The 23,620-nt window shown below is 38.8% G+C and overlaps 1 protein-coding gene across 7 annotated transcripts in view; it reads right to left on the bottom strand.

The window, feature by feature from the left end:
- CEP192 (centrosomal protein 192) overlaps window positions 1-23,620 on the bottom strand; it is a 134,611-nt gene that overhangs the window by 47,530 nt on the left and 63,461 nt on the right. For all 7 annotated transcript variants that reach the window (XR_001369462.2, XM_014582361.2, XM_014582363.2 and 4 more), the window contains 14 exons: window positions 22,284-22,432; window positions 19,634-19,864; window positions 15,407-15,532; window positions 15,079-15,222; window positions 14,913-14,976; window positions 14,082-14,221; window positions 13,891-13,983; window positions 13,249-13,367; window positions 11,632-11,808; window positions 7,563-7,653; window positions 7,225-7,401; window positions 5,317-5,577; window positions 4,724-4,839; window positions 1,843-1,952 (listed from right to left, as the gene is read on the bottom strand). Coding sequence is in view for 6 of the 7 variants with exons in the window: in XM_014582361.2 (XP_014437847.1) it covers window positions 1,843-1,952; window positions 4,724-4,839; window positions 5,317-5,577; window positions 7,225-7,401; window positions 7,563-7,653; window positions 11,632-11,808; window positions 13,249-13,367; window positions 13,891-13,983; window positions 14,082-14,221; window positions 14,913-14,976; window positions 15,079-15,222; window positions 15,407-15,532; window positions 19,634-19,864; window positions 22,284-22,432 (1,998 nt within the window). In the remaining variant the exon portion in view is untranslated. The remainder of the gene's footprint in view (window positions 1-1,842; window positions 1,953-4,723; window positions 4,840-5,316; window positions 5,578-7,224; window positions 7,402-7,562; window positions 7,654-11,631; window positions 11,809-13,248; window positions 13,368-13,890; window positions 13,984-14,081; window positions 14,222-14,912; window positions 14,977-15,078; window positions 15,223-15,406; window positions 15,533-19,633; window positions 19,865-22,283; window positions 22,433-23,620) is intronic.

The raw sequence follows: 23,620 nt of genomic DNA, 5'->3' as shown, positions 1-23,620 counted from the left end.
CTTCACAACAGCCACAATATGGTACTATTTGTGGGAACCAGCAGTTAGCGTAATGGCTGTCGCTGGACTCCTACGTAGTCGACCGCGGTTTGCATCCCGGACCTGGTGGCTTAAAACTCACGCCGGGCGTGTGTGCGTGCGTGCCCAAGATCCCGAGAGGAGAATGGAGGAGAAGGGATTGCGGTGTGACCATCCCCCCTGGGGGATGATTTCTCGCTTTCTGTCTCTATGTCTCTCTCCATCTATCTGGTGAGCGCACGTGCCCTATAGCGAAAACCTCTCCAAAAAAATATATATATATGGTACTGTTTGTGTTCCAACTCCATAGCGTAGTTTAACTTTTATTTGAATCTTTTTTATGGGGAAGATGAAGCTCAGAGGGTTGAAGTGAAAGAAATGGGTCCTATATTGAGTTTCAACTCCAAATCTAAGAATATTTCCTCTTACTCGGCTCCCTTAGCACACTACTGACAAGTCCATCCAAAATTTTTTCATCATTTTTAACCCATTACTATCCTTCCCTTTGAAAGATGATCTAGACTCCTAATTTAATGAAAGGATGACACTACACCTTATCACCCCCTACAAAGGTATAAGTATCTTTAATCATTATCATGTAATATTTCAGAAGCAAAATATATTTGACCACTAAAAAGTTAGAAAATAAAAACAGAGGAAGAAAGCTACGATCTAAAAGTCTTCCTCCAGAATATAACCACTTAATATTTTGGTATGCTTATTACTCCTGCAATTTTACTTCTGTAACTGCACTATATATACATTATGTTTGCCAAAATGAGATCTTACTATGCAAACTTTGAAACAATGTTTTCCTTAATAAATGAGAAGCTTTCTGTATCATTTGAAATAGATTCATTCATTCATTGTTTTAATGACTTCAAAATATTCTACTGCAAAATTAAACCATTCCCTATTCTTAAGCATTTAGGTCACTTCTAATTTCTGCTATTTATAAACAATACTATGGCAAAAAATCTGTACATATAGTTTTACACGTTTCAATATATATATATATATATATAGTTGGAGTAATGCACACTATTAAATATTTTAACTAGTTAGCTCAAATAGGGCTAACCATCTAGGTTAGAGCCATGACACCACTCTATTTTGGATGTTTTTGCCACCATCACATCTTTCATGTCTCACAGTAGGCATAATAGCATGGAAATTTCAAAATGAGTGTGAGTTTATAATCATTAGCTCTTTGGCAGCAATTAATTTAGATTTAATAACCATTGCCCTCTTCCTATTTCTAAGCCTACTCGCAGTGTAAATGTAGTAATACAACATTTATATGCAAAACTCTTTCATTTGATCATCATAACAACTAGGTGAGAAGTTAGATATCATTCCCTTTTAACAGATGAAGGGGACCAGCATAGGGCATAATGGTTACATCACTATAACCACTCTCACATGGGTGACTGAGGTTCTAGTCTCAGACCCAGAAGCTTAAAGCTCACAGTGGGTGTGTACACGTGCATACCCAAAATCCCAAGAGGAGAATGGAGGAGGGACTGTGGCGAGGCCATAACCCCTAGAGGATCATTTCTCACTTTCTGTCTATCTCTCTCCAGTGAGTGTATGTGCCCCATAGTAAAAATCTCTCAAAAATAACAACAACAAAAACAGATGAAGAAACTGAATTTCAGTGATGCAATTTTTTCCATTTGTTCATACGGCAGAGCTGTGGCTAAAACTCAACCTGACACTCCATCCAAATTAACATTCCTCCTTCTTATGTCACATTACTGGACGCAGAGAGTACCAAAAATGACACAAGAAACTTACGGCATGAAGACATGTTGAAATTCTTACCTTCAGTTACGAGTAACTCATCTTGAAATGCCTCAGCAAAATTAATGTTTTGCAGAACACTATGTTCTGGAAGTATCTGTTTTACAATCCCTGGTTTATGCGACAGTGCTCTGCCAAAAGAAATGTTTATTCAAAAGAGATTTTATATATATGATAACTTTAATTAGATTTTCATTAATGCACCTGAGAAATCATACTAACAGTATGATACATTAATACATTAAAACATAATCGCATATCTCAGGTCCTAATATAAGCAGTTTTCAAAAGAACACTGATTTGGGGCTGGCCCCATTGTACAGTGGTTGACTACTGTGCCTCGCGAGCTGGATCGCACACAGCTAACTGTGCCATAAGTCCCAGCCCCATGCGCAAGTGTGTGCATGCCCAAAATCCTAACAAGAGAGTGAAGTGGAAAAAAAAAGGGGGGGGGCTGCTTTCTCTCTCTGGCAAGTGTACACACCTACACACCTTCTGGGAATTAAAAAAGGGAAAGAAAAAGAAACCTTTCTGGAGTTTCATTCAAAGTTATAATATACATAATAGTAAAATCATCAGTTTCAGTTAAATATTAAAATCAAAAGAAGAACTTCCTAGTATAAGAGAAGAAAGAAAAAATTAGATTTATTTTTTCAGGTCTCACATTTCCATTACTTGTGATAATTAGGCAATACTTGGAAATTTGTCTTAGGTGGCTAGCAAGTGGCATGGTGGTTAAGGCACTGAATTCCCACATGGCCAACCACAGTTTAAGTCCCAGACCCAGCAAATCTCAACAGGAGAATGGAGAAGGGACTACAGTGTGACCATCACCCTTTGGGGGTGAGGGGTAGGGACTTTCTCACTTTTTCTCTCTCTCCTCTCTGGTAAGTGTATGTGCCCTATGGCAAAAAATCTAAAAAGTCTCAAATATAAAAGCATGCTATGAAATATAAGACATTAGAACCAGCAGATGGTATAATGGTTACATCACTGGGCTCCCAAGTAGTAGACCTCTGAGTCCTGGACGCGGCAGCTTAAAGTCATGCCAAGCACATGTGCATGCATGCTGAAAATCCTGAGAGGAGAAGAGATTATGGCATGGCCATCCCCCAAGGGGGTGATTTTTCACTTTCTGTCTCTGACTCTCTGGTGGGCACACACGCCCTATAGCAAAAATCTCTTAAAAATACATAAATAAGTAGGATATTACAGGAAAATATTTAAACCCCTCTGTCTATCTGGCCTTTTCCAAAGAATCTTTAAAGTTAGTGACCTGAAATGTACATTTCTCTGCAGTACTCAGATACAGAAAAATTCATTACTGTGTATTTATGGCAAAAAAAAAAAAAGGAGTTCTAAAATATACTAATTTCTATATTCCAGTAAAGAGAAAGGAAAACAAACAAACAACAAAACAGGGGCATGGTGCTGCCCACCCTATGGCAAAAACAACTGGGACCAACAGATGGCATAATGATTATCACTGGATTCCCACATAATTGACCACAGTTTGAGTCCTAGACCCAGCAACTTAAAACTCATGTCGTGTGAGTTTCGGCGCTTGTGCATGTGTGCCCAAGATCCCAAAGAGAGCATGGAGGAGAAGGGATTGTGGCGTGACCATCCCCTCTGGAGAGAGATTTTTTGCTTTTCTCTCTCTTTTTCTCTTCGGCAAGCGCAGATGCCCATAGTAAAAAAATCTAGAAAAGCCAAACTAGCAAACATAAAACAGGAAACCTGGTCATTTAATTTATCCAAATGTTTCTTATTTTATCAATATTTTTAAAATGTGTGAGACGGAGCGAGAGTGAAAGCATCCCCTGATGGGGCATGGTCATACTGCAATCCCTTTTTCTCCATATCTTCATTCTGTCAGCATTTTGATCATGCACACACATGCACCCAGCATATTTTTCAGGCCATGGGGTCCAGGATTCAAAGCAGCAACAGCCATGTGGGATTCAGTTTCCTTAACTAAGAGGTTTCAGGGCCAGTCCCATATCTATTTCTAAAATACATAATTTAAGGTCAAAACTAGGTTCAAAAGTGAGCTCTTCACATTTGGTCTTCTGTTATAACATCATGTAGCAAATTAAACTACCTCTTTTTAAACATCTCAATGATCCTCAACAAATTAACAAAATAATTTATAAACTCTCTATCAGAATAAAATATAGCAGAGCACAAAGGACTGGAAGAAAGAAATACTGGTATACCAGTATTTCTGGTCAATACCTCTCTCCTCGAATTAATGGTTTCCTACTAAGAGATGAAATATGAGCTCATATTTAGGTCCTCTAGTTTAGGAAATTAAATTTTATAATAAAAGAATCTAGAAATTAATATGTAAGAATATGCCTTATGTTTAAATGATACCTAGACCTTAAACCCATATCCTAAATTTGCCAACAGTTCAGTATATTAAAGTACATTAAAATTAAACATATCAAATTTTATAGAAGTAAATGTTTTAAGTAGCAACAAGTTAAAAATCAAATTGGTCCTTTCAAATAATTCATAGTATTTCCAGAATTATTCCAAGTCAACCAGGTGTGTTTGCACAACATAACCTTTAGTAGTTCTTAGGGGAGAGCCTCAAGACTACATTATGAATATAGTCTATTATGAAGTCGAACACTCCCACTGAGTAAAGGCACAGAGCTACAACATGCAAGTCTAGAAAAGGAGGCGGCTGTAAGGAAATATAAGAGGTAAGTGTCCTACAGGCATTTTTTCCCTCATATTACAGCAGCTTATCAGTCATGCAAATTTTAGCAAGCCTTTTCAAACCACAAGTCACTGATAGTTAAATATGTTCTAAATTCCAAGTCCCAAACCTTTTAAGCATTCAGTATTTCTACTGAACAGTTCTCAACATTGTCTAAGATAAGTAATCTACCTTCGATATTGTTGTCTCGAAATTTCATCTCCACCAAAGAAATATATAGTTGACAGTTCTGTTGCAGTTCTGTAATTGCTCTCTCTATCTGATGGATTATATATTAAAGTCACATCCTGATGCCGAGAAAAAAAAAAGAATGAATATTAAATATTTCTCTTAAGTAAGCTATTTCATTCAATACAGACACAGTACATATGTATGGCATTTCCAAGAAGACAAGATACACACTTCCACTCCTATACTACTTTCAAATATATTTTAGCTTGGTCCATAAAATATATAATTAATAATTCTTTTCCCCTTTTTTAGAGAGATTTTTGCTTGCTAGAGAGACAGAGAGTGAGAAATCACCCCCTGGGGGGATGGTCACACCACATTCCTTCTCCTCCAGTCTCCTCTCTGGATTTTGGGTACACAAGCACACATGCCTGGCCTGAGTTTTAAGTCACTGGATCCAGGACTCGAACCACAATCAACTACATGGGAGTCCAGGACACAACCATTATACCATCTACTGGTCCCCATAATTATTAATTTAAATCTTAAAATGAATTCATTCATGTTTTTAGTTGTGAGACTTTAATACTTACTTCTTGTGTTCTTTCCTTGAGTACAAACTTATCTGGAAAAATCCTCAATACTTTAGGATCCAGCAAAACTTTCTTTTGAGAATCCTTAAAACCTACTGCTTTAATAAAAGCTGCTCGAGAGCCAGTGTTGCGGACAGAAAAAACAATTTTACTTTCTTTGCCAGGTACTAAGTCATTCACTGTCACCATATAACTGTCAGATAATTTTTTAACATTTTCTAAAATAAGATTACTTGTTCCTCCATATCCAGACAAAGGTATCTAAAAGAAAATATACGTCCAATATTACTTTTATATAAGATGAAAGCAAATGATTAAATTATATTCAGGAAAAAAACACAAAATAAGTAAATATAACTAAAGTTGTTAATGTTTATATATTTTGGCTAGTAGTTATCTCAATTCTAGTTCAGCATTATATTTAAAGACTTTGCCTTAAGGGAAAAATAAAGAATATCATGATTATTTTCTTTCTAATATGCTAGGAATAATTATTTCACTGTTACAAAAGCCAATTTTAGAAGACAGAGGAACAATATAAAAGAGAGATTATATGCTTTTTAAGCATTTTTAGGGTAAAACATACTGATGCATTTAAAAAAAGGTGACTTGATGGATGGTGAGATGGTAAAAGAAATATAGCCAAATGTTAACTGTAGAATCTTAAGAGGTAGGGGATGTAAGTATATTTACTGTATAATTATTACAACTGCTTATTAATCCTGAAAGTGTTCACAATAAAATGATTTTGGGAAAAAGCTGTTACCATAAAAATCTCTTAGCATTTGGGCCAGCCAGTATCAAAGAAAAGTATGGAAACTCAAACCCCAAGGACAAAAAAAAAACATTGTTGCTGAATAGAAAGAAAAGTTACTTGGAAAGCCAGTATCTTAAACAGCTCTACCTTGATTTACCAAAAAAATGTGCTTCTGAAAAGTGAGGTAAATCCTCAAACTGAAATGCAACTTAAAAGTACTAGAAAATAGCGTAGTGGTTAGACTCTAAGCAGAGGAAGCCAGATCCCATGTGGCCAAGTGAGTTTTCATATTGGCCCTACTGGCTTGAAAAAAACACACAGGGCACATGTATGCTCTTCAGATCCAGAAGAGCTGGAGAACTGAAAGAGAAAGGATTGCAGTGTGACCAGACCTCATGCGGGGGAGGTTTCTCTTTCTCTGTTTCTCTCTTCCTTTCTAGCACCCTTCTCTCACATCCATGAGCAAAAGCACTCCAGCATTTGGGTGGGTTGGGGGGAAAGCATCAGAAGAGATTATTGCTATTAAGAATACTCTGATGGTTGCTTTTTTTTTTTTTTTTTTTGAGAGAGAGATGTTTGCTCTAGGGTGCATGCATTTGCTGGAGAGACAGAAAGTGAGAAATCACCCCCCCCAGGGTGGATGGCCATGTCACAATCCCTCCTCCTTCATTGTCCAGGGACGGAACCATTACTGGATCTCCTGGTCCCTGATGGTAACTTTTTGACAATGCTATATTCCCAGATTTGTTTGTTTGTTTTTTAAGAGGTTTTTTGATATAGAGCGCGTGCGCTCGCCAGAGAGAAAGAGAGAAACAGAGAGATAGAAAGCGAGAAACTGCCCCCCCGGGGGGATGGCCACACCGCAATCCCTTGTCCTCCGTTCTCCTCTCGGGATCTTGAGCACGCACGCACACGCGCCCGGCGTGAGTTTAAGCCACCGGGTCCGGGACGCGAACCGCGGTTGACTACGTGGGAGTCCAGCAACAGCCATTATGCTAACTGCTGGTCCCCCCAGATTTGTTTGTAAGGCAAGCTAATCACATATACTGGACTATGAAAAGCAAGGTATATATAAATTATCAATATTAAACCAGTAAGTTGTAACATGTCATAAACTCCATGGGAGGAAAAAAGGAGTAAAATTATCTTACTGTAAACTTAATGCCGGGTTGTGATCGATTTCCAAGTTGTTTGATTTCTAGTTTAGCCAACATACAAGATAACCGAGTAGGAGCAAATAACACAGAGATGGTAATGTCTTCTTTTGGTCGGATTCTGATCTCACAGTTACTGGTCAATCGCTCCTCTGAACCAAAAGTGTTTTGAAGCTACAATTTAAAAATAATCACTGCATAAAACAAAGCAGTAGCACAAATAAAAGATACTGCTAATACAAACTCATAAAAAGATATGAATAACAAAATGGCCTGTACATGGCAGTGTTCTATAACTATACAGAACATCAGACAGAGGAAGAGACTCTACGAACCTGAAAGCAGTCTTGATCTTGTCCTCTAATAAGCAGTCGTAAGTGTTGGGTGATGGATGTAGAATTATTTCTCAAAGCCAGTTTCTGAAGCCTAGAAACAATTACACATTTTAAACGTGGTTTTCCTTCACCAATGTGGCTACAACTATAAAAACAATGCCAATTAAAACCACAGTTTCTAAAGATGAACTGACTGTACATACCATATTCAGACTGGAATTGTGTCTTCACAATCCTGGAACTTTACATTTCTGAAAATATGAGCCTAAGAAGTACCTAATCAGAGATACGTTTTGGTTTTAATTCTAATACCAGCTCCTTAGCAGTCCTTCTGTTTATGCTGCCTTAGAAGTACTATCTGTCTTATAAAACAACAATCAATGAAAATCCAAGTGAAGAAATTCACTGTCACTAAGTCAGCACCACACCTTGCAGGAGTACTAGCCCCACACAGCTTTCAAGAAAACAAGGGGCTCTAGGCTCAGAGACTCATCTGGACAAAGTAGTCTTTAAACTGTACACTGAATTAGTCCTACTTTTTGTGTTGTTTTGTTTTTGTTTTTGTTTTCCCAAAGAGGCTTTTGCTATAGGGCGTGTGCTCACCAGACAGAGACAGAGAGATGGAAAGCAAGAAATCACTCCCCAGGGGGGATGGCCACGCTGCAATCCCTTCTCCTCCATTCCTCTCTCGCGATCTTAGGCATGTATGTATGCACACATGCCCAGCATGAGTTTAAGCCACCGGGTCCGGAACTCAGACTGCTGGAGTCCAGCAACATAGCCATTACACCAACTACTGGTCCCAGTCCTACTTTTAAAAAGTTTCAATGTGGGGCCAGCAGGTGGTGTATACTGGTTAAGGTGCTGGACTCCCACATGGCCATCCATGGTTCAAGTCTCAGACCAGGAGGCTTGAAACTCTTTCCAGGCACATGTGCATGCTTGTCCAAAATCCTGAGAGGAAAATGGAGGAGAAGGGGTTGTGGGACGGCCATCCCCCGAGGGGTGATATCTCATTCTCTTTCTTGCTAGCACGCACACACCCTATAGCAAAAAAAATCTTTCTAAAATATAGTTTCAATAGAAGCAGAATGGACATATTAATAGAAGCTTGCTAATAGTAAAAATGAAAATAACGATCTTCAGTTTCTGAGAAGTATGAGTCCTCTCTGCATTGGGGAATAGAGAATATGGGATTAAATCTCCATTTTAATGAAAATTTAAAGATCACCCTCTCAATAAATCATTTAACCTGTGTTCTATGCTTTGTCAACCTTGCATAAAAAGGCAAAAGCGAGACCTGTGGCTATCAGCACCCCTACAGAAAGTCTTCCACAGGTATGATGAATTGGGACAACTTAATAACTGAAAGAGAAATAATTTTCTAAAGATTTTGTTTTTACTTCTTTTTTATTATTTGGAGAAATATAGCTACCATCTTTTTTGTTTTTAGGAGATTTAAAATTTTTTTTTACTGTAGGACACATGTACTTGCCAGAGAAACAAAGACAGAAAGCAAGAAATCACCCTCCAGGGGTATGGTCATACTGCAATCCCCTCCCCTCTATTCTCCTCTTGGGATTCTAGACACGCACACATGCGCACACACCTGATGTGAGTTTTAAGCCACCAGATCTGGGACTTGAACTGTGCTGATTATGTGGGAGTCCAGTAACGTAACCATTATGCCATCTGCTGGTCCCTACAGTTATCATTTTAAGAAGTAGAGTTATTAGGTGGGGAGGGGGAGCTCAGTTTCTAGTTTTAAAAAGCAAATGTATAAAATCAAGAGGGTTAACATCTATAGTTTATAGGACCCACACAAATTAATAAGGAAAAAAATTGTTAAGGTCCTAACCAGCAAATAGCCTGAGTATATAAGCAGACTTATACGAAAGAAAACTGAATGGCTAAATGAACATATGAAAAATGCAGAACTTTAAATGGAAATCCAAAAATTTCAAGTCAAAATCAAACACCCTTGAAAATTTTAAAAATTTATTAATTATTCCTACCTGTAACCAAAGCAAAACCCATTAACTTAATGATAACACTGTCTCCCAAATCAAGTATTTATTCATTGTCCTCTGTACTCTGCTCACTTCTAATCTCCCTTTGCAACAGGTACCTTCCTCTACACGGCAGAGCAGGGTGGAAAAGCACTGCACAGAAAGAGCACTTGGCAGAGCTACAGTATCTGGGCCCTAGGTCTCCTGAGCTCTTTCTTAGCATGAGTTGAGACTGTTCTGTTCAGTCACAGCCTCTGCCTACTTTCTAGGACATTTCACGGAGGGAGAGAAAAATAGAAAAGTTTCCTTCCTAAGCAATTAGTATACCTTTGTTTAATGAACTCTGCTATCTCACAGCAGAATACTATGAGCTATTTGTTGCAGGAAAATTTAATTTTCTATGCAGAACAACAAGATAGGGGTGAGGAGAATTTTAAAAAACAAACCAAGAGGTCAGACAAAGGCACAGTGGTAACACAACTAGATTCACAAGAGAAATATCCTGGGTTTATGGGATCTCCCTGAGTATGTCAACCATAAACATACCTGCTTCTGATCTGGGTGGGTGACTAAGACTGGGGTTGTACTGCAGCATAAAGACCCTGTTGGGGGTGCCTATTTCTCTGTTTCTACCTCTCCGTCTCTCTCTCTCATGGAAAGAAGAAAACATTAAAAAAAAAAAAATTCCATAAATTTTCCATGAGGAAGTTAAAACAAGAACTAAGAGAGGAGCCAGGAGGAGGTAGCACAGAGATTAAGGTAGCTGGATCTCACATGGTTGCCCTCATGTTCTGAGTCCCAGATTCAGCAGTTTGGAAAATTACCAGGTGTGTATGTGTGTGTGCCTGAAATCCTGAAAGGAAAACGGAGAAGGTACTGTGGCATGGCCATCCTCCTGAAGGGTGATCTCTCCCTTTCTCTTTCTCTCTTTCTTCCCCTCTTCTTCTCTCCCTCTCTGGTGAGTGCACATGCCCTATAGTAAAACTAAAAAAAAATAAAATAAAACACACACAATTAAGTGAGGACAGCGTGAAGGCCCCTCACTCAGAAAAGAGTTATGTAAAAAATGTCACCTACAAGTCCAAAAGCATGTGTAAGACAGCGTGTCCCTGTGTTCAATTTAACTAATGCAATTTTTTATTTCATAAAAATGTAGCATCTGCTCATTTTGTTTTTGTTTTTGCTTTTAAATAGACCACAGATTAGTTTATTTTTAACACCCATCATGTCATGAATTCATAGGGAATAGGTTCTAGCAGCTCAGGCTCCTTTCCATTGGTTCTCACAAAGTGTGCTTCTCTGGGTGGAGCAGGCTGGTGCTTTAGCTGAATGCAGGTACCTTTCTCTCTGGCTTCCTTCTTTTTCTGGTCATTTTCTTTCACACATTTTAGGAAGCTATCTCTGCTCTTAGAATGCTTAATATGCTCAATATGCATGTTAATTCTCTTGGCAAGAATCTTGCCCTTAACTTGTTTGTTCACAAGGATGCCAACAGCATGCTGGGTAACATTGTAGACTACTCTTCCAGTTTTGCCATGGTAACATTCATGGGGCATTCCTTTATGAACGGTATCCATTCCCTTAATGTCTACTATATCACCTTTCTTATAGGTTCACATATATGTTGCCAAAGGAACTACTCCACGTTTTCTAAAAAACCTAGAAAACATATATCAGGTGCCTCTCCTCTTGCCCTTTGTGGTCGTCATTTTGGTTAATTACTGGAAGAGGGTGGTTCTTGGCAAAAGGAAGCCTAATTTTGTTTTTGCTGTGCTAAAAGTGTGATTTCAGAATGGTACAGTATTTGGGAAGTGGCTAGACTTTATGAACAGTCCTTCTACCGCGTTAAGAATTTGTTACAAATTTTATCACAGGATGGAAAATTCTGTCAGGATCAACACAAAATGGTTATGGCTCTTTACTCAGCTTTTTTATATTTTTTTGCCTTTAACTTAATGAATAAGATCAGTTATAGTGTAAGTTGTGTATAAATGGGACACTCAGTAAATGAGGCTTGTCTTTCACACCTTGATAGCCCAAGCTGCTCTATACATACTTACTGTGTTCTACCAAGAGGGACACCTCCCCAAGCCAGAAACTGCTTGTTGGACAAAATTGGTGGAATGTCCGAGCAGCAAGATCCAGGTGACAGAGGCTTATCTTCTGAAGAAACTACTTCACCTTTTAACACTACTTCATACTGAGGTCCAAATGGCTGCACAAAAATTTTCAAAATCCTAAAAAAAGAAAATCAATCCATCTGAATGTTCTGTATTCAAGTCCTCTGGCAACTTTTTCCTATATGCTTCCTTTATCCAAGAGACTGAGCTAGGTGCTGAAGATATAAAGATATTCCCACCCTTCGAGCTTATATTCCAAAGAGGAATACAGACAAGAAAAGAGATCATTATACCAACATGTACATGGGGAGAAGTGAGAAGTTCATGGTGATATGGGAATACTATTTACAAATGAGGGATTTGGAAAGAGTCAAGGAAAGGAGAAGGAGGAGGGAAGCATTCTATGCACAAGAATTTATAGTGGTAAAGACCAGACTCTCCTGTTCTTCTGTAAGGTCGTAAGAGCACCCTAAGGCATTCTGTAACCCAGGCAGTGGTATAAGTCAAATGTGTCTCAGAGGACAGTGTGTTTTAAGCTAGGTTTATGCATGTAAGTTCAAGCACTAATGACAATAGTGTCCCAACTATACATAGATATTCACTTTATGACTTGGGTGCCAAAAAGTCACAGGACTGAAGACGGGATAAGGAAAAGTACCCTAAATCAACAACTGACAAGGTCAACTAATGGTTTCTTGAGAGAAAAAGATAATGAGAAACACCAAAACTGATACCTTGTTATTTACTTTTATCAGAATATATATATATGTGACACACACACACACACACACACACACACACACACACACATATACATATAGTAAATTTCTTAATTTCTATTTATCGGACTTTTTTTAAAGCATGGCTTTTTTTTTTAAGAATTATTTTTATTTAACTCTATTTATTTATTTATTTATTTCATTTTAATTTTAATTTGACCAGAGAGGGACAGGATGAGAAAGAGAGAGGGGGGAAAGTAAGAAAGCAAGCCGCCAGGTCCAGGACTCAAACCCCGGTCTGCCATGTGGGAGTGCATGCAGCACCCTTAACTACCATGCCACCCGCCAGCCCCAATTTCTATTTAGCAGATTAAAAGGAAATTGTCAGTAACAAAAAGAAAACAAAAAGATAAGTGAAAGAGGGTAAATGAAGCTATATAATTACTAAGTGAAATAAAATGCATACTTTATCACTCAGGTTGTGATGAGCACATCTAAATGAGTGGCTGTTTTAAGAGATAAATAAAAACTTGAGGGAACCAGCAGTTAGCGTAATGGCTATGTCGCTGGACTCCCACATGGTCGACCGCAGTTCGCGTCCCGGACCCGGTGTCTTAAACTCACACCGGGCACGTGTGCGTGCGTGCCCAAGATTCCGAGAGGAGAATGGAGGAGAAGGGATTGCGGCGTGACCATCCCTCCTGGGGGGTGATTTCTCGCTTTCTGTCTCTATCTCTCTCTCTGTCTGTCTGGCAAGCGCACGCGCCCTATAGTGAAAAACCTCTCAAAAAAAAAAGAGATAAATAAAAACTTGACATTATAAACATTTTTATATTACCTTTCCTCACAATCTTTCGGATCCCTTGGAGTAAATGAAATTATAACTTCATGCTCTTCTCCAGGTTGAAGAAACAGATTCTCTGGGTCTACTGAAAAGTGACTTCCTTGTTCTGAAACCTAAACAGTTACCAGATCATAACTAAACAAGGCTCTCACCCAGGTCCTCTTGGTCACATATGCCTCACTCATTTACTACAAGTTATCCGTCCCTTCCTCCTCATCCATCACTGACCCGTTCTGCCTTATTCTCTTGGAAAGGGTATTTTTCCTTCCCTCCTCCTCCAAAATAAACCTTATCTCCCACCTCATGCCCAGTTCCTATCCATTGCCGCCCTTTCACTCACTCACGGTCTCAGACTCCATGTGAGTCGCTCTTCTCCAGTTCCAGCCCAGCCACTGGATGACATACACATGCTCCAGGAACTACCTTACAACTAGCTTGTTACATTCAAGCATCAGACTTCAAAGTTCAAGTGCCACAGCATGTAGTTCACACCAGTGCACTACCTAGTCTTTAAATTTCTGTCAGTTGGTCCTGACAGCACTCTGACAGAACAAGCAGCACAGCAGCCTTTAGAAGGAGAGGAACTCTCACAGTTTAAGCAAAGACTATTTATAGAACTCTGATGAAAATTTTTACCTTGATATCTAAATAAACTTCGATATTCCCAGCGTTTTTCAAAGGCAGGTGCTGCTTTGTCGAGGAATCCACACTGGCTAGTAAGTGTACAGTCTAGAGGATGCGACAAAACAGGCACTTAAAAAATTGCCACATTAAGGTGAAATCTACCTGTACAAAACAGTAAGGGTAAAGAAGAGAGTCAAGAGTACCTGCAAGTCCCTTGGAGCATGTATCCTCGCCGTTCCTGCCCGTGCTCGGAGACCAACACTCCTGAGAACTGGTGTAGGGCTGGGGCTGTCAACTTCTACATCAACTCTCGCCAGGAATTCTTCTGCTGAGTCTAGAATATCTACAGAATTCATTCTTTTAGTTCAGAGATGAGAGTTATTTAATTCTAAACGACATCATTACAACAAAACATCCTTAGGGGATCACAAGAAAATTTGAGCAAGAAGATTTTTATAAAAATTAAGGCAGAAGGAGCAGCAGTTAGCGTAATGGCTATGTCGCTGGACTCCCATGTAGTCGCCTGCGGTTGGCTTAAAACTCACGCCGGGCACATGCGCATGAGTGCCCAAGATCCCGAGAGGAGAATGGAGGAGAAGGGATTGTGGCGTGGTCATCCCCCTTGAGGGGCTGATTTCTCGCTTTCTGTCTCTGTTTCTCTCTGCCTGGCGAGCGCACGCACCCTATAGTAAAAACCTCTTAAAAAAAAAAAAAGGAAAAGGAAAAAAATTAAGGCAGGAACAGAAATGAGTGGATGAGAAGGTGGCAAAAGAAAGAAAACATCTACTGGTCAACATGATATGATCAATTAAGAGAAACTATCCTAAAAGGTTCTTAGGGGTACTTGCTCAGGTTACCCATAGCTACCTAACAAGTTTGACCCAAAACAGCATGCCTCCTCACTCATTCTCAAAACATAAAATACTTGACAAATTACTCAAGGTATTCACATTTATTGACAGAAGTAGTATAAACTTAAAATTTGTAGTTTATTTAAGGTATAAAGTAATTCCTATAAAATATAAACATGATACCTGAAGAAGAGACTTGTTTCTTTGGACTATGGAAAAGAACCCAAATGATCAGAAATTCTGGATCCTATAAAATTAAAAAAAAAAATGTATTTTTAATGTATAATGGCACCAAGAATGAAACCTTAATGAAAGAAAATCTGCCAGATCTCCATCCCATTCAGCCTACCTGTCCGTCATAACTGGCAGACATCACGTGGCTGACCACAGACGGGGCCGCCAGCTGAGCAATCACATCAGCATAAGGAGCAGCTTTCAACGAAGCATGGACGGGCTCCTTGGAAAATGTGAAGCAGCGCCAGGCTATGGCATTCTGCTCAGAAATAGAAGGATCAGTTTCAGTAAAGTCAACAGTCCAATATTAGACATGATCATGGAATCCTTAAAAAAAATTTACTTTCCCAAGAAAAACTAACCAAGAGTGGGAGATTAGTAGTGTCTATGATACCAAATCACTGTAGCCTGTAAATAGTTTCTTACTGTATGTTAATACTTACAGCATTAATACTCAGCCTGATTGGTACAGTGGCATGTGTCCTGTTTATCAGTTTTAGTGGGAGAGCTTTCCAGCCTCCGTAAGTCAAGTCACCAAAATCAAGAACATCCTTTTTTCCTGTTTCTACCTAATTACAAAAGAAAGAACTGATTCATAAAATGCTATTTATTAGCATATATCAAGCTTATTATGTTCCTATCACTGCCTTATTTTAGGAAAAAATTAAGAGTCAACATTAAAGGTAAACCTACACTTTCCCAGGCTGTTTTACAACTGCTTATTTTCAACAAAAATAAATGTCAAATTCTTCTTTTGAAGTAGTGTACATACCCAAATATGCCAAAGAATGACGCAATATCTTTTTTTTTTTAATATGCTTCATGTCATTTATTTCTTCCACCAGGCCTATAAGGTCAATACTATTACTACATTCCATTTGGAGATTAAAAAGTAAGGCTTTATCATTATTGCTTTCTTCCTTCTATTATGTTAGGTGCAGTTAGTTTTTCATTTCTGAGGTCTCTATTTTCTTCAATTCATCTATCTGTATATTCTTTTACTAATACCGCACTGTCTTGATTACTATAGCTTTACAGTAAGTCTTGAAGTCAAATAGAGCCAGTCCTCTGACTCATTTCTCCTTTTCCAGTAGTGTGTTGGCTGTGCTGAGTCATTTCCCTCTTCATACAAACTTTCCAATTTGTCTGTTGATACCCACAGAACAACTCGCTAAGATTTTGATTGGGACTGTCTTAGATTTATAGATCAAGTTAGAAAGATAGGACATTTTGAGTTGTCCTAACCATGAAAACGGGACATCTCTTCATTAATTATTTTTTTTATTTCTTTCATTAGAGTTTTGTAATTGTCATCATAGCTCTTATACATATTTTATTAGATTTATACCTATGTATTTCATTTTAGAGTGATATGTAAATAATGTATTTTTAATTTAATTTTTTTAAGTTGTCAAATTTATTGGCATCAAATTCATAATATTTCATTATTTTTTTAAAAACCTTTTCTATTTTATTTTTTAAATATTCAATCACTTTATATCATTACAGCATACCAAATGCATTTTTCCATCCTAAATATACTATATATGGGTTCAAAGATATTGACTGATAACCAGAATATACAGAGAACTCAAGCAACTTAACAAAAAAATTATCAACCCAATTAAAAGATGGGCAAATGAGGCGCACAGACAACTCACTAAGAACTCTCCCAGTCAGAATTAAGTTAATATTAAAAAAAAAAAAGAAATAAGTGCTGGCGAGGCTGTGGTGAAAGAGAACTATCCTACACTGTTGGTGGAGACGTAAATTAGTACAGCCGCTGTGGAGAACAATATGGACGTTCCTCAAAGATCTACAAATAGAACTAACATATGATCCAACAATTCCACTCCTAGTTATCTACCCAAAAGACAGGAATGCACTCAGTGAGAAAAATACTTGCACATCCATGTTTATTGCAACATTATTCACAATTGCTAAGACTAGGAACTAACCCAAATATCCATGAACAGATGAATATTTTGAAAAACTGAGGCACACATACACTACAGAACACTACTCAGCCACAAAAAACAAAGAGATCCTAGCATTTGATAGAAAGTTGACCAATACAGAAGATTTACTGCTAAGCAAAGCAAACCAGACAAAGAAAGAGAGGTATTCTATAACCCCACTAAACATATACTGAGTATCTGTGCTCTATGGCAGAAACTGAAAGACTGGACAGTGCAAAGGCATGGACAGCAACTGTGGAACCAGAGGCAGTTTGGGAGGAGGGTGGGAAATGGGGGAGGGTAAGAGAGAGGAAATCAAAGGAAAAAGAAGCAAAACACTTAAGGGATACAATTTGGAAATGGAAAGTGATCTTTTGATGATAATAGCTGCAAACTAGCTGCAGCTACTTTGAAAAGGTAATTATATCTTAAAAAAAGATAGAGGCAAGTTTATAAAATATATAAATCTTCATTCAATGAGGTCTTAGAATACTGACTTCTCAATTTCCTCCAAAAATATCAAGAATATCTTGATATTTTCAAAATTAATCTAAACATCTGAAATACTAAAACTCTTCAGAGTGATATCAAAATAGATAAACTGAAAGTTCAAAACAAGTGCCTAATTGCCAGGCTGACTTCGTTAAACACAGGACACCAAGAAAACACAGATCCCTCACACCCACAAATGAAGAAATGTAACGCACACAAACAAATTTTTTTCCCCAAGACAAACATAAAATAAAGATAAATCAGAGGCTGACTGACAAGTGGGAACTGATTTCCATGGTGGCACATGAAAGTCTGGGGTTACTCCCAGATTCACCTCCCCAAGGTGGCTGAGATGCAATGTCCTTCTGAGAATGGAAGGGAAAATCTCGAACTTGTGAGCAGGGCAAGGCTGGAATGGAATTTGAATCCCATGCGTAAAGTCCTAAAATGCAAAGAAGTGCCCTTTGTAGAAGCAGGAAGAGAAATGAAAAAAATCTGCTCAACCACTGGGGAGACAACAAAAAACCTGGAACACGGACAACATGGGTGAGCATGGAAAGATCATTAGCAAGAATGTGAAAGGCTGGGCCTGGCCGCACCAGGCATAGGAACCCCAAGGTGAGAAAAATGGGAGTCACTGCCTTGTACTACTAAATATCACTTATGTAAGCCATTCACGACATTCATCAGAGAGAAACAAAGAGAAAAACCAAGCTTCAAGCTCCCATGCCACATTTAAATATTCTGTAATAGGGACTTTTCATGTCTGCTACAGAAATGTTAATTGCTTAATGGCAGGTTAAAAGCCTGGTATAGTAGAATGTACTGAAATACAGAAAATAAATGACACTAGTTCTCAGTAGATTTTCAACCAGGGGTGATCTGACGATGTCTGCAGATAATTTGGTTCTCACCACTAGGAGAAGGGGAACCACTGACATTTAGTGGGTCGAGGTCAGAGGATGCTTATGCTAAACATCCTACACTACACAAGTCAGTTACCCCATTCCAAATCATTTTATAGCCCAAAGGCCAACAGTGGTAAAGTTGAAAAACCCTGCACTAGAGAATGACGAGCATAACAGAGCTGATTAAAAAATCCAAGTACACAAATCAGCACTTAAGCAAAAAGAAAAAGATCATTAAGAGCTTATAATATGAGAACATCTACAAACTCTTACCTCCTTGCTGTCTTAGATAATAAAGCTGTAGAGCACAGTTACTAAGCAGTTACTGGGGAATGTGTACTGTGCAGGGGTGAGGTATGGGAACCTGAACGTGTCTCATCAGCCTCCTAGGGGGCTTCTAGGTCCCCCATCCCCGACACCCCACCTCTGAGCTGTGAGTCAGTTAAACAGCATTGTTCAAACAACAAATTAACTTTAGTAGGATCTCAGTACTACCTGCTAACTGTAGTTAAATGAACATATCAGGTTAATTCACATATAAGGAATCAACTAATTTTAATCAGGAAGCACTAGTCTGTTTTTCCTGTTTATACCTTTCTCATCTCTCTCTCCCACATCCCTTAGTCTTGTTTGACGCATGACTTCTGATTTCATCATCAGTCAGGAGGAGACACTGTAAAGCACTGGTTAACTAAGGCTGTAATCTGTATCATCTGGGAAGATTTAAAAATTACTGCTATGTAGTTATGTTTTCTCATTGTCACCAACAATTCTCATTTAGTTGTCAGTCTGGGTGGGACTCAGATATTATTAGAGTGCATTTAAAAGTCCCAAGAGTTATACCAATGCACAGTCAGGGTTGAAAGTCATGGTCTTAAACAAGTATTATCTAATTCAATGAGTAATTATTATATCAATTAGGTTAGCTCTAACTTCTTCCACTTCCAGAAAATGGGGGACTATAAAGAAGATAAATGTTTCTAATCTTAAGGTACAGAAAAGAAGCAAGAGTATATGAACCACTGTTACCTTCCTAACTTTATAGCTAATTATACAATAAAAATTGGTTAGAAAATAGGGTTTAACCTTATATTTTGCTTTATAGACATCTTAGCAAGTACATTTTTGTTTCTGTAAAATAATGGAAATAATTTGAAATTTTAGAATAATTAGATATTAAAAAGCAACGTTTAGCTTGAAACTAACTTTGTGGCACATTTGCTCACCAATTCATTTTTCCCCAACTATTACTTCTAAGGTTAAATCGCTTCATTAAAATGCCCAGTATGACAAAAACTCTTATAATAGTTACCTCAATAACAGGGGTCTCAGCAAGAGCAGTGAGAATGACTCTTCTTGCCAAAGCTTCTGCTTGTACTATTGTCTCAGCATCTGCTGAAAATGGCCAAGAGGCAACACTGAATATACATCTGAAGATCCCAGGACCAGATGGTATAAAAAGTACTTTTATGTCTTCTGTGGCATGAGGTCTTATAATGACTTTATTCTTGAAAACTAAACAAGGGTATGTTGAAAGATCCACCTTTAAAACAGAAGCATGGAACTTATTAAGAAATAACTTCACATTGAAAATCAAGGGGTAGAGTCATCTAGGTTAAAGAGCCTTTTCCCAGTTACTCAAATCTAAACATTTTATTACCTCTTCTAAATCATTCAAATCTTATAAATCATTAACTATATGTAAAGTACAATTAGTCAAAATGCTTTGTAAATTGAGCTGTTCTCACTGCATAAAATGTGATCTCCCTCATCTATTGGGTTGCTGGAAAAGTTATGACACATTTAATATGTGGATCAAGTCCTGAACCTGGCAGTTTGCTTTCTCACTTTTCCAATCTCTCTCTCTGATGAGTGCATGTGCCCTATAGCATATTAAAATAATAATAATAATAAATCAGATTAAATAAATCTTTTTTAAAGGGGGGCATTAGGGGGAACCAGTGGGACCTGGCCACTGTGGTACAGTGGGATTGCAACTGGACCCACATGGGAAGATCCCAGGGCCTCGTGGCATGTACCAGGGGCACACACAGGCGTGCACATGTCCACAATCTGAGCTGGCTGAGGATGAGAGTGGGTCACTGCATGAAGACCTGTTGGAGTTCTCTCTCATGGAAATGGTAAATAAATAGATAAATATATATATATATATATTTAAAGCCACTAGAAGCAGCAGCACTTCACAGCCCTGGGATTCTCTCTAGGGTATAGTTTCTGCAGTTACATAAGAAAGCAGATACAAGAGAATTAGGCTGATCTCTAAGGTTCTCTCTCCACAGGCTCCCAAGTTTGTGATTATGACTCCAACTACCTCTCCCTCCTCACTGTAAATAGAGATCTTTTTTCTACTTCCCACTTCCAGAGTTAACACTATTTCATTCACAGACTCCTAGATGTTCCTAAAAAGTCCTCACATTTCACCTTCCATCCTCCACCCTTTCCTCCAATCATGTGATTTTCACCTAACCTGGGGAACTGAAAGTGAAGAAACAAGCTAGGAAAAGGAAGAGGTAGGGCAGGGATGATCTTAATATTGCCAAGTAAATACCTCCAAGTACCTACTAGGAGATAAGAGGAAAGAGTTAAATCCATCCACCAGTGTTGGTTCGCAAGAAGCAGTTGTGAAACCAGGACGTTTCCAAACAGGAGCTGCTGGCCGTATTTCCCACCCCGCCCCAGCACTGATATTCACATGGTCCATGTTTAGGGAAGGAGATTTAGTCTTAGATTACAGCAGCTATAACTGATCATGTGAAACTCTTGCTATAACTATTAATGTTAAAACTATATTTTCAGGTATTACAAAAGATCATATAAGAAAATCATTAAATAAATTAGTACTATGACTCCCTTTCCTAAATGAAGTACAGATACCAAGAATAACTTCTTGGGAAGCTTTTTTTTTTCTCTTCTTTTTTTTCTTGGATAAATGATAGTACTTATATTAAACTACATTAAACAAAGTGAACAAGTAGAGACAAGTTTCTACTCAGAGCTTTCAGTGATATTTTTTAAAGAATTATTTTATTTAACTTTTTTTTTAAAATTTGACCAGATAGGGACAGAGAGAGAGAGAGAGAGAGAGATGGAAGATGAGAAAGCAAGCTGCCAAGTCCAGGACTCAAATCACAATAGGCCATGTGGGAGGCCAACGCCTTTAACCATGATGCCACTTGCCGGTCCCTCAGTGATTCAAATAGCAGCACTAAAAGCAAATTTAGATGACTATGTGAATAAAGAATGAAATAAGTTATTATTAACAGTAAATAATAATATCTGGGGGCCGGCAGGTGGCGTGGAGGTTAAGGGCACTGAACTCCCACATGGTGGACCATGGTTTGAGTCCCGGACTTGCTGACTTGCTTTCTCACTTTCTCTCTCTCTCTCTCTCTGTCCCCCTCTGGTCAAATTAAAATAAGTTAATAAATAAATTAATTAAATAATTCTTTTAAAAAATAGTATATAATAATATATCTAACAGAAAATACAAAACACATTTAGGCTTCACTTCTTATAGCGTACCACAAATAAAAATGAGACCAATAAAAATACAGCATTCATGACTAAGGCATGGTATAAAGATGGGGGAGGGGGAGAACCAGCAGTTAGCGTAATGGCTATGTCGCTGGACTCCCATGTAGTCAACCACGGTTCGCGTCTCGGACCCGGTGGCTTAAATCTCACGCCGGGCACGTGTGCGTGCATGCCCAAGATCCCGAGAGGAGAATGGAGGAGAAGGGATTGCGGCGTGACCATCCCCCCTGAAGGGTGATTTCTCGCTTTCTGTCTCTATGTCTCTGTCTGTCTGGCGAGCGCACGCGCCCTATAGCGAAAACCTCTCAAAAAAAAAAAAAAAAAGATGGGGGGGGGCAAACAGAAAGGAGAAATTATACACTCAGTCATGATGGAATTAAGTGAAATGAGGAAAACAGAAAGCTTACCTTTTCACCATTAATGCTAACACTAACCACCCCAATGCTGACTTGTACCCAACGGTCAATTGGATTGAGTACACTGAGGTGGGTTTGTGAAGCAATGCCAACACAGCAAGCATGTGGAAACTTTAGTTCCTCAGGCACTCTCACATTCCCTGAGTGAGAACAAGGCATAGTCAAAATGCAAGTTATATCAAACACCTAATTAAAAACAGAATTGGAAAGATGGAAGTTATTATATATGACTATGTATTTATACCCAAGACATCATACAGTGCCCCAGCTATGTCCTTGACATTATATAAGCCTCAGTAGAAGCCTGCCAACAATGTCTTCCTGCTCCATCCAGCTCAGGGGGAAAAAAACAAAAAGAAAACTCCTCTTACTCACAATTTACACCTAATTGACTCTTTTTGCTTTTTCCCCAGACAGGGCCTCGCTGTACTGTAATCCTCCTGCCTCAGCACCCCCCACCTCCACTTTGCTGGGATTATAGGTACACACTGCACCTAGCCTTATGCTGGACCAGAAATCTAACCTAGACCTCCCACGTGGGTCCAACCTATGGAGCACAGGTCCCAGCAGCTTGTGGCATCACAACTAGATCTATTCAACTTTTTGATATTATTGGCAGTTAGTAATCTCTTCCCTGTTCTCTCACAAATTATAAGCCATTATCCTAAACAAAAAAGAAACTACAGGGGCTCTTAACTCTCCAGATGTGCACACCTACTCAGATTTGTGATACCACCACCAATCTCTTCCCCATCCTCACGTAGTTACTTTAGAGGCCAAACAAGAAGACAGCAAGCAGTGGGTATGTGTACCATGTCAGGAAAAGCACAGTGCCCACCGGTGAGATGGAGCCAGTTCCCACAGCTGAGAGAGGAAGAGCTGGCTCTCAGGACCATAGCAGTCACCCCACTGACTTGGTGAAAGGTGGAAGATGACTCACTCGTCCTGGCATCTGACTCAAATCTGGACATTTCTTGGTAGAAAGAATAATGGACAGCTGGTAGAATGGTGGTTGGGGCAGCTGAAGCCCACATGGCCAACTACACGACTCCAGCCCCAGTGGCTTGAAAAGCATGCTGGGTGTGTGTGTGTGTGTGTATGCCCAAAATCGCAAAAGGAGGGAGAAGAGGCTGCAGCAAGACCATCCATCACGGGAGATTCTCTCTCTCTCTCCTCCCACCCCCCCCCACACACACATGGGCCCTCTGGAAAATTAGAAAAGAAAGAATAACAAAACCCAAGTGCAGAGCAAAAGAAAGATTATGAAGAAAAAGACAAAGGGAGCTCTTTATCCGAGTAAGTTTTAATGTTTTTCAAAGTCAACTTTG

The sequence above is a fragment of the Tupaia chinensis genome, unplaced genomic scaffold (genome assembly GCF_000334495.1).
Source record: "Tupaia chinensis unplaced genomic scaffold, TupChi_1.0 Scaffold143584_1, whole genome shotgun sequence".
Taxonomy (NCBI): Eukaryota; Metazoa; Chordata; class Mammalia; order Scandentia; family Tupaiidae; genus Tupaia; species Tupaia belangeri.
This window is presented reverse-complemented; position numbering and strand designations above follow the sequence as displayed.